The sequence below is a fragment of the Rousettus aegyptiacus genome, unplaced genomic scaffold (genome assembly GCF_014176215.1).
Source record: "Rousettus aegyptiacus isolate mRouAeg1 unplaced genomic scaffold, mRouAeg1.p scaffold_m13_p_2, whole genome shotgun sequence".
In the NCBI taxonomy this organism is placed as follows: domain Eukaryota; kingdom Metazoa; phylum Chordata; class Mammalia; order Chiroptera; family Pteropodidae; genus Rousettus; species Rousettus aegyptiacus.
In genome coordinates, this window is record NW_023416295.1 from 145,423,203 (window position 1) to 145,435,386 (window position 12,184).

At 32.9% G+C, this 12,184-nt stretch overlaps 1 protein-coding gene across 7 annotated transcripts in view; it reads left to right on the forward strand.

Annotated features, from left to right (window-relative positions):
* Nucleotides 1–12,184, forward strand: part of SOX5 (SRY-box transcription factor 5) — a 660,043-nt gene that overhangs the window by 377,476 nt on the left and 270,383 nt on the right. For all 7 annotated transcript variants that reach the window (XM_016119244.2, XM_016119245.2, XM_016119241.2 and 4 more), the window contains one exon: nucleotides 2,093–2,303. In XM_016119244.2, the coding sequence (XP_015974730.1) occupies nucleotides 2,093–2,303 (211 nt within the window). The remainder of the gene's footprint in view (nucleotides 1–2,092; nucleotides 2,304–12,184) is intronic.

Here is a 12,184-nt window from a genome sequence, read left to right on the forward strand (position 1 = left end):
CCTCTTTGCAAGGTGTAGAAAATTAGAGACATACAAAATGGGATATTATTGTATTTTAATTTGAAATATTTTCTGATATTTTAATAGACTTGATTGCATACAATTTGGGTGCCATTCTCTCTGCTGATGATGCTGTAGAAAGATGTGTGCAATTTTCAATTATGGCAAGTGAAGTTCAGCTGCCAAATTCTTGTTTGTAAAGTTTGCCATCATATAATGTGAAAAGAGAGTCTAAAATACAAGTGTTCAAAGTCAGGCTAACATTGGGATATTTCTGCCTTTGACCCTGGAAATAAATGCGAAGAAAGATCTGTGTAAAACGAATACTGAGGCTTTTCTGTATTCTGTTTTACACATTAAACTGAGCTAACATGTATTATGGTCCATTCATAAAAAAAAAAAAATCCCTTAGTTTACTGCGTGAATTTGTGATTGCTCTGTGTGTATGTGCGCATTTATGCATTCACTTGTATTTATGTGTGGGTTTTAAATAAATAATTCCAGAGTTGTGGTTGATTTCTAAATCCAAGTACATTATAAGCTAAGATTCATCTGTGAAAGTATTGTCTGTAGAATATTCCTTCAAAACATAGTCATCTTCAGAGGAATATTCTATAATATTTGTAAGAAAGGAAAACCATTTTGGTGTTTAGAATTATAATTTCAAGAATTCTGTTAGCATACATTTTTTACTTTTGCTTCATCCACCCAACAAATTGATGTTTGTATCATAACTAATGTCCTTGTACACACTAATATCTATTAACAAAAAATCATATGAACAAATTATGATTATGTTTGTGTTGACATCTCCAATTTTAATCTATTTTTTAAAATTGCAATGACAGTTTTATTAAGTATTTTTTGAATCTTTTTAAGCTGGTCAAAAATGTTAGCATTGGTCTTAAAAAATTAGATATCAAATCAGTGTGATTTGTCACTTTTATGGGGTCAACAAATTCTATTAACATGTCTTAAGCAGATATGTGTAAACATGGACATAATCTTTTCTTAATATTAAATATGCACAAACTCAAATATATTTTAATGGAAACTTTTAATAATGTGTAATTGAGAAATATACTTAGGGGGAGACTAATTTCAAAGATCTTAGGGTGCAAATTTCTTTTTAAGAAGAGCTCTGCTTTGTGGAAAGACAAAGGATTATGCAAGTAAGTAAAAGATTATGGAAGTAAAGAGAACCTCGAAGTAAGAAAATTATATTTTCTTCATCATTTCAATATCATTCCTCTTGACACTGTCTTAAAAATCAATTCAGTGCCTTTTACATAAAGTATACCCTGAATATTATACAGATTACTAGAGCTGTGCTAGGAATTACAGGGGAAATAATGAACAAAAGGAACACCAAAAATGTTTAAATTTTATAATTACATACTGAATTATTTTCATACACATACACAATTATGAAGAAGCAAAAACTTCAAGAAACTCCAGTTTATGTGGCAAATGAGAAAGTACGAAATAGTAAAGGGTGTTAACAGAAACAGTGCTTAAGGTAACAAATAGAATAGGAAATACCTTCAGCATAAGCAGAAATGAACTTTCAATATTTTATCTGATATCATAACAACTTGTGTGTTTGATGCTTTCTTAAAAGAATGAGAGGGAAGTGGAGAAGCAAAAGAAGATACTATTTTAAATAGGAGTGCCATCAAGAAGAGGTGACAACTTAAAGTGAAAATTAAAGTATATATTATGTTATTTGTTTAAGTATTACAATATCACTAAATAGAAACGGCCACTAAATTTAAGGTTAATAGGAAAATTTCAAACAAAAGCAGAAAAATAAATGAATCTAACCAATATAGACTTTGCATAAGGTTGTATTGCCATTTGTACTTAGCCTAAGGGAGAGAATCTCCATAGTTTTATTACTCCGATGAATTGGTCTTTGACTCTCTTAGTGCTTTACTGTAAAGTTAATATATTCTTTTTTGAAATTTCTTTCGTCCTTTAGCTCTCGCACGATGACATTTCACTTTTTAATGTTTCAGTTGAATAAGCCACATAACCAATTTAAAAACGTACTGAATTTTAAACATTTTTTTTCCTTTGCTTCCTCTTTCAGGAAGTTGATGGCAATAAAGTTATGTCTTCATTTGCCCCACACAACTCATCTACCTCACCTCAGAAGGCAGACGAAGGTGGGCGACAGAGTGGCGAGTCCTTGTCTAGTACAGCCCTGGGCACTCCTGAGCGGCGCAAAGGCAGCTTAGCTGATGTTGTTGATACCCTGAAGCAGAGGAAAATGGAAGAGCTCATCAAAAATGAGCCAGAAGGTAAAAACTTGAAAACAAAGTTGCCGTTTCCTTATTTTAATAGTGTGACTTTAACCTCTATTTCTATTTTTTTGACTTCTCTATCTTAAATTGGACAAAATAGAAACCTAATGTTATGAAGACAGGTAGTATTTTTTTCAGAAACACTTAAATATGGCTATTTCAATGTTTTAATCATTAATTTCTATTGTGACGTCTTCCTTATTTTCACAAATGAGTGAGTTGTGGTTGAGTTAAACCTAAAGATTCAGGAATAGAATGTGGCATATTAAGTGCCTGTTATGTATGAGCCTGGGGTTACAAGGTGAATAGGAAGTAGTTCTACCCAGGAGGGGCTCCCCAGTTCGCAGGAAGGAAAGAACACTTTGTAACTGAAGTGGTTTCCTCTGTGTTCTCAAGGTGTTATTATAGACATATCACAATTTGGCACAAACATTGAGCAGTTTGTCCAGCCATCAGCCTAATCAGTATACACCCATTTCCCTTTTAATCCCCTGTCTTGAATTGCAGTCTTGAATTGCAAAACAGAGTGAATAGTGAATTGCCTATACTAAAATGCAGGTGATCTTAATAATCAATTATGATCTTACTAATCAGGTAAAAAAATATGTTGTATGTCTTCACATTAGTTCATTAAAGCACTAACGGAATGTGAAATTAGAACTGCTAATATACATGTTTCATTGTTTAAAAAAAAAAAAAAAAAAAAAGGCTATAGACTATGGCAGCAGAGCCCAGAATAGTTGCTACCTCATGCCAAATATCTATAGTCCTCCACTTTGTTCATCTCCATTTTTTTTTCCCAAGGCCATTTTACAACTTTGTTACATTTTATAACCTCTATCTATTAATGTATCTTATGCTACCTTGATAGCTAGGACTGTTTTTTGTATAGTCCAGAATTAATATAGCCAGGCCTATCACATATATGAAAAGTGAAAATCTAACTCTATTAGCTATGCTGAAATTCCCAGTTCTTCAGCTTCCAGGATGCCTTTCTTTTATGATCATCTTCTAAATCTCTTTTAATAGTTATCGGTGTTAGTCCTCGGGTGATACGCACATGGACTAATCTTAAAATTAAAGCAAACAGACTAATAAAGCAACTGATGAAAGTTGGATAATTTATACATAACCGACAGTCATCCTTTATGTTAGAGATGTTTTCTAAATCCTATTTAAACCTATGTCCATCGTAAGCATGGATAATGCTTTGCACACAAGAACATGCCTCCTATTTCAGAGTCAGATGGAAAATTAAAACAAACAAAAAACAAGGACATAAAAAGACATACTTTATACCAAAAATATATCACATTTATACTATGTAACACTGAGTTAGACTCATTTCTAGTCTTTTCTTAGGACACCGGTAAATTATGAGTATATCTGGCATAAAATGTATGTTAACCAGTATTTTGGGAATCATGTGGCAATTAAAATTTCTGGGTTTCTACCAGATGCATAGTTGGGATATGGATTTTAGTTAAAATTTATATAATTCACGTGATCTTACAGTTGGAAGGAATTTTAGAGATAATCTAGTCAGCCAAAGACTTTTTGGCTCCCATCTGCATTGAGATAAAAATGGGGTTTTGAGGAGGACCTAGACAACTTTTTTTTAATACGCTAGAATTTTTTTCTGATATCAAAATTCTTGTTTTACTATAAGAATTTCTTTAAAATAAAGCAGAAAAATTAAAAAGAAGAAAATAAAAATTACCCAAAACCATCGATTTCTGATATTATGCCTCTTAAACTTATGGTATGTTTCTTTATCTTTATTTTACTTATTCTATTCGTTTTGTATGATTAGCTTTCTGTTTTAAAATTATTTTGCATCTTTTATGCTTCGATACATGATTATTAGCTGAAGCCCACAGTTTATTCAAATATTTTTGTTTTTACCAAGTGTGCTTTTTCTGTTCTAGGATGCCTTCAAGGATAACACATTACATTTATTGGCATGTCTCCTCAGACTCCTTTTTGGCTGTGACAGTTTCTCAGACTATTCTTGTTTTTGATAACTTTTAAAAGTTTTGAGGAATACTATTCAGATACATTGTAGAATGAATGCCCCTTTATTGGAATTTGTCTGGTGATTTTCTCATTATTAAATTGGGGTTATAGGCTCAGGAAGGAAGACTACAAAAGTGAAATATCATTTTTGTCACATCATATTAACGCTACATACTTTCTACATGATTTATGAATATTGATGTTGACCTTGATCAGCTGGCTGACAGAGTGTTTGTCAGATTTCTCCACTGTAAAGACCTCCTATTCCCTCTCCATCCAGTCTTTGGAAGGAAGGTGCTATGTGCAACCCACATTTAAAGAGAAAGGAGCTTTGCTCCCTCTTTTTAAGGTGGAATATCTATATAATGTATTTGGAATTTTTCTCCATGGGTGATTTCCCTCTTCTTCACCATTTATTAACTTATTCAGTTATTTATTTATATAAGTATGGACTTGTGGATATTTATTTTATACTTTGAATTATAATCCAATCTACTTTATTTTATTGCTCAAACTGGTTCAGCTTCGACAATTGAAAGCACTTTCCATTGACTTCTGTGTCACTTTGATGTAGCATTATGATTGTGGGGTTTTTTGTTGTTTTTTGTTTTGTTTTGTTTTGTTTTGTTGAGCACTTCTTTACTTTCTGGTACTTACTTTACAATAAGATGCTTACTTTATAAAAAGTATACTCCCTGTTTTAGGTCTACAGTTTTCTATGTAAGGTATTTATCTGATTGGTATTAGGATAATATTGGCATTATGTTGTGAGTTAGGAAGTCTTTCCCTCATATGCTAATTTTCAATTTTTGTTTGAGGTGTGTTCCTGATTGAGGACTAAGGCCTAGGACAAACCAACATTGTGGTGGAACGTATTGTATTACAAAGTAGTTTTGGGAAATTTATCTTTAGATGATGTCCTCCATGGAAATTTGGTGTATGACCTTGGTATTCATTCCCCCAATGTATAGCATTGGCTTCCTTCCAAGTGGATGCACTGACTCTTAATTTGGAAGTATATGACAAGGCAAAGCCAAATGAATAATTCCCAACAGGAAAGAGGGCAAGATACAGTGTGCTCCTCCTCCCTAATATGCTTAGCAGGAGACATTCAGAGGTATTGGGAAATAGGATAAAAGTATAATATTCAGTAACAACTACCCAGGCAAAAGATCAGAAATAGAACATCCATAGAAGGAAGAGCTGACGTGAAGAAAGATTACTATTGCATGTGTACAGTAGGCTGTTTTCATTATTGTATTTACCACAATTTTTTTGTACTTTTTCTCCTACAAATATAAAAGCTTAGCTCAAGAATGACTTGCTATAGAATAATATAAAGATATTGAGAAAATACAGAGATAGCTTTATGGAAAACCGACATATAAATGGAACATAGCAAGTATCTAAAAGCCTGAGTTCCAGAAAGATAATTTTTGTATGACTATAGATCCACTAAGATACATTTTATGTTTATGCACAGAAGATTCCTAGATGTGTTCTGAGTACACAGAAATGTCAATAGACTCGCTTTTACTGGTAAAGATAGTTATCATGGCACGAATGTTTATTTAATCATTGTTATAATTGAGAGATTTATCAAGAAGAAATTTCTGTATTTGACTAACATGATGATCTTAATCACCAAGAAAAAAAATAATAACAAAGCAGAAAATTGTACCATAGAAAAGCAATAGGATGTTGAAGTAAATTTGTTTGTTTGTTTGTTTGTTTTTTTTACTACAAAGAATGAAAATGAGGAAATATATCTATGGAGATGTATAAAAGTCTCAACAGCAAGTGGAAAGTTGTACTGACTTTATTATAAAAAGTCCATTAATCAAAGGGTAAATTTGGACATGAGAATGGACACCACAACCTGACATCATTCAAGCATCAGGACACATAAGGACAGCGACACTGCATATAATACAAAAAAACAACAACAACAACAAAAAAAACGATCTATAACTCTGTGATGTACTATAGCATCAAAATAAAATACTTAGGAATAAATTTAACAAAAGACTTGAAAACTGTATCATCAAAAACCTACAGAGCATTGTATTAACTCTGTGATGAGAGCAGCATTATGGGCATGAAGGAAGCAGGGATAGGGCGAATAGAACAAAAAGTTAAGCTCACAAATACGTGCCACGGAAACATCTTTTCTTCCCTTAAGCTATTTTTTCCCATTGTTTTTCAAAGGCCATTAAAATGAACAGCAGGTTGTGATGAAAATTTCATTAAGCCCTAGCTAAATCATTATGAAGGTGCCATATTCATGCCTTTGCTTCCTCTCATTGAGCGAGGGAGAACAGATTTCAATAGAAAGTCCGTATTATTTCCGACTTTATCCCTGCCAACAACAAATGAACAGAAATTCAGAAATTACAGGAGAATGATGTATCATGCAAAAGGAAGCCACTGAGGTGAAATGGTTAGAAAGAACATTAGATTTGCCATGTGGGTGGAAAAAAAAATGGCTCTTATTCCAGCTAGATTATATTTTCAAGCTTAATTAAAATATTTTAAAAGTTATAAATAGGGGAAATATATTGATATATTTCTGCTTGTATCTTTTTCCTCCATCAGAATTTTTCTCTGGCATTACTCAAAAAAGTCTGGTTCTAAAGATTCTTACATTGAACATGCCAAAGTTCATAGTAAATTCACAGTTCAAAATATCTGCCTGATACAATGTACTTACATTATATTTGGTAGAAACTATGCTCTGCCAGTTGTTTTTTTAACTGTTAAAACTTAGCAGTTAAGAATTACAATGAGCCAGACAGAAAAAGTTGAAAACCACATAATATCACTTATATGTGGGATATAAACCTAAAAGCAACAAACGAACAGGACAAACAGAGATTCGTGGACATGGACGATAGACTAGTGGTTATCAGAGGGTAAGGGGGAGAGGGAAGGGGAGAGGTAAATGAGGTAAAGGGATCAAATATGTGGTGACATTAAAGAATTCAAAATAAATTTTTAAAAAGAATTACAATGAGTTCTAATATCATAATATGTGATACATATCTCCTCTATCAAGATATTGAATAAATTATTATGTACTGAGAGAAAAAAGGTAGCCTATATTCAGTGCATATTATGTGTTAACTATAGTGTTATGTAATTTATATGAAACACTTCATTTAATCTTAACATAAACCTTATAATCAGGCTGCTATGTATAGCTATTCCAATTTTAGGAAGTGCCGTACACATGAACTAAATATTTTGATTCTTATCTCTATTTTCAGATGAGGAAGCTAATGATTAAATATGTCACAGAGTGACTGTTGAGGGCATAATTTGAAATGAAGTCAACCTTAAACTAGAATTCATGCTTTTAATCACTAGTTTTAGTATCTCTTCCAGTTAAGGATTTTGTCAGTAATAGTTTAATGTTGCTCTTTAGCACATGTGTGCCTAAATTCCTTTGAAATATTGAATAATAAAGTAGTAGTCAATAATTTTCTACTAAAGTAAATTCCTTATGCCTTAGTGGTGATCAAAATTCTGGAAAGTTTTTAATTGAAAATCAAATCAGCTTAAACTGTTTGAGTTTAAAGTGTTAAAAAACAAAACAAAACAAAACAAAAAGCAACAATCAAAAACTGAAACAAAATAAAAACCTTGGAAGGTATCCTAATGTCCTAGTGGAAACTCGTTTCAAAAAAATGGGAGAAAATAAGCTGTGGAATAAGAGAAATTCAGAGCTGGAATGAAATGTAGTCATATTTTAAGCCTCTATATTCATTTTTAAGAGAGACAGACAGACAGATGGACTGCGGCAGAGATGTGCTTGAAATTATACAGCAAGTTGGTGTTAAAGCCAGAATTCAGTTCACATCCTACAGACCCAGGTTTCTTTTTTTTTTTTTTTTTTCCTGTTCAGTTACATCATATGCTTTGGTATTCTTTACTCTGTTTTTCTTGATCTTTTAGAAGTAATGTCATCACCTCTTGTTAGTTTTAAAGGGTATTTCACTGTTCATTAAATTTAAATAAATCTGAGACAACCAGATATCTTAATTTAGCTAATAAAGCCAAGATATATAGGTATATAAATGTCCTATGTTCTCAAGTCTCAGGTAGCTAGGGATGGTTTGTAAATATAGATCAGCATCTAAATTTCGGTTCAGATTCAGACTTTAACTTAATTTGCATTCCAACCTTAGGTTTATTAACAGTGCAGGTGAAAATAATTTTTACTTTAATGAGAACTTTAAATATCTCATTTAAAATATGATCTTTTTAGATACAAAGATTATAACGGGCTTTTTCTTTTAACTTTTCTATATTAACGTCTACATTACCTACAATATCTCTTTGGAATTTCTGTTTCAGCCTACAGACATATGCACGTCTCTTCCTCCTAGAAACACAAAAAGCAAAATTCACATTTTCTTAATCTCTTAACCTAATTTTGTTAATCTCTATCTCTAATTCTGTTCCTCACCAATCCAAGTCTAAGTTGCTAGAGTTATTTTTCATCTTTTAAAAAACTATTACTTGCCTCTGTAATTACCCTTACTTTACTGTAATTGTCCATATATTTGTCAGTTTATGCACGTATATTAAAATCTCATTAAGAGTATATTAGTGCACATACTAAAAAAATCAAAATATTTATTGAAAAGATTATTGAACTGTTTCAGTGTCTGTCACCTCATCGCTATTGTAGGGAAAGGAGGTGAGAGACCTTAAATATATGACTATCTGTCAAATGTTATGTGAGTTACCTCATTTAATATTCAAAACTTCAGAGTTGGTATTATTTATTACCTTAAAATGAAAAACTGAGGCTTAGTAACTTCCTCATGTCCTCGTAATATGTAAGAACTAGAATTAGACCAAAATTACTATCTTCCACAAAAATACTTGGCAGTGAACACATAGCATATATAATCTGACCCAACCTGTTTTCCTTCTCTTTTAACCTTGTTTGCAACACTAAGGTTCATGTTCTCATACTGTCTTATCAAACTGCATGCAGTCCTATTATAGTCTGTATTTTTAATACTACTCTGCCTTTTCATATGCTATTTCCTCTGTCTTAAATGCCTTTCTCTGACTTATCTACCTAATGAATGTGTATTCACCTTTTATGACTCAACACCTTCTCTGAACACCTTTGTCAGAATTCGGCTCAGTCTACCTTGCTAACAGGAACTCATCTCTTTTAGTTCTTACCATATTATCACTATTGTTTATTTAGCTCTGTTTTCCACAGTAATAAGTATATGAATGTCATTTAAGAGTTCTTGGTTCAATTATGTGTGCCTCTCTGCTTCCTAATAGTGAGCTCAGCACATAGTAGGTTATTGTGTTAATGGGGAATGACAGTTAACCCACCAATTCACATTGTATTGCCTTCTCTCACTCTCCAAAAAACTGACTGGGTTTCATTTGTCTTCTTGTGTTTTTGCTGCCCTCTTTTCTTCATATCCTACTCAGACTCTACCTTAACCTCCAAACCTATTTATTTCATTTGTCCTGTGTTCGCCAACCTTCTCACTGTATACATACCCCTGTCATTCTGGAATCTTTAAAATCATTACTTTCAATTCCTTCTGTGGCTTGGAGGTTCAAGTGTTGTCCTAGGACACAAAACTAGATATTATAAGATCCAAGATGCAAAACTAAAATACATGTTTATTTTTATATTGACCTTTTAAATAACTTTAATATTGTACATTTCTCTAAAGAAATATGTTGGCATTATCTATGAATTTGTGGCCATAGATAAAAATTCGCCTCCACTTTTGTAGGCAAAGTGAGAAGTGAATTGGATTGATCTATGAATATTTTTTTTTTCAGAATTCAAAGCTATAATTGATTCTTTAATAGTGTTTTAACATAATGGAGACCAGGACTCTTTCCTAGGAGTATTGAGCTGGCATGGAAGAGAGAATTCTTATTTCTGATGATGGGCTCAAGATGGGGCACAAGGCCTACCCCCACCCCCACACAGTTCATCTTAGGAGGGCTGTGGTAAGAGAAAAGTAACTGATTTCTTTCAACATCTTGTCTCTTCCCTATAGTTTTCCAAGGACTCATCACATGGTCCCTCAAAGGCAGAGTTTCTAAACTCAGGATTCATGAGTTTCTTCAGAGGGCTTATAAATTCTGGAAATTGTATGTAAAAAAGGCAACAATATGTGTTTTTGTGCATTTTTTGAGACATAGTCCATAATTTCTACCTGACTTTCAAATTAATTCATGATGAAGAAAAAAAACTATACAGTGAGTCAGTGTTTGGATTTTAGCCCTGATCCTGCAAGTGAATATTATGTGATTGTGGTGTAACAGCTATATAGTTCAGTCTCTGATCAATTTTGAGCCAATAACTTATAAGTAGTTAGCGATGTTTGTGAATGTCATTTTATCTATTTCGCAACATTTGGGGGAAATGTAGTTTTTAATTTTAAGTAAGGATTTCTTTGCATAAAAGCAAGCATCCACCTTACAATTTGCATTGTAAAAAAAAAAATCACATTTACTTGCATTTAAGTTGCTATAATTGTATTAATGTAATGAAGACTGCCCTCACCTGGAAATCCTAACTACCCTGCTTCCATCAGAGGGTTGTTGAAGGAAACAAATGAGGTAATGCACACAAAAGTACTGTATAAATTATAACCAACTTGGAATTTTACCAGCTATTGTCATTATCACATTTTGGCTGGTTGGAAACATTGTTATTTTAGGCCTTATAGTTTCCAGTGCTGCTTTCCCAGGACGTTTTTATTTACTGAAAAATTCTGATTCAGACCTACAAAATTCAGGAAATTTAGGATATGCAGTCAACAACAAAGCAACATTTATAGAAATCCTAGGATAGGTAGTTGCTTCAAAGTTTATTTATATAAATTTCCCTAAATAAAATATAGTTAGACGAGGTTCTGCCTGAAGAATTACTTTTCAAAGAGAAAGATTTCCGTACATTGATAGGGATGAAATAGCAAAATGTAACCAAGATGAAACTAGGAGAGGCATTTAATATTGAATTTGTGCATTTGTTATCTTCTTATTTCTACAATAATGTAAATATGTGCAGAAGACAAATATAACTGAGGGCTCCCCTGGCCAAAAGTTTCATAATTTTCCTAAGATTTTAGCTTTCTCATATGTGTTTTATTTGTTCTTCCTTCTCTCCCCTATTTTGATTTTTTTCTTTTTATTCTTTTTTGATATGTGTGTGTGTGTGTGTGTGTGTGTGTGTGTGTGTGTAATTCTCCTTTCAGAACCTACATATGCTTGGTTTTATTTAGCATCCATAACTGTCAGTGTTCTTCCTTCTTAGAGTATGACGCCCACACCTCCAAAATTGTTGTGCCGTGATGAGTGTACTCTTTGTGTGTAAGAAACTTCATTTATTTGTGAAATTTTGTTTCTACTCAAACTAGACTTTATCATTATTTACACAACAGGAACTTTTGTTCTAAACTTCTTCAGAAAATCTTTGCTCGGTTTCATATTATACTACCCTAAAGGCACGACTTGTTGCCAGTCACCCAGTGTTACTTTACGTGAAACAATTCATTGTTTTCAGTACAGACTTCACAGAAAGGATTAGTTCTCTTCTCGTGAGAACTAATAAAAAATAATTGAATAAGTTGGAAAAGTATATATTGTGACACACCTCAAGCCATCACCCTCAGAGTCATCTATAGACCATAGAACCATCATTGGGTGAAGAAAATACTGGGATTTTAATTCAATTCTCATCCCTCCCTCCCTTTCCTTCCTCCTCCCCATCCTCCCTCTTCTCTTCTCTCCTCCCCTCTTCTCTTCTCTTCTCCTCCTCCTCCTCCTCCTCCTCCTCCTCCTCCTCCTCCTCCTCCTCCTCC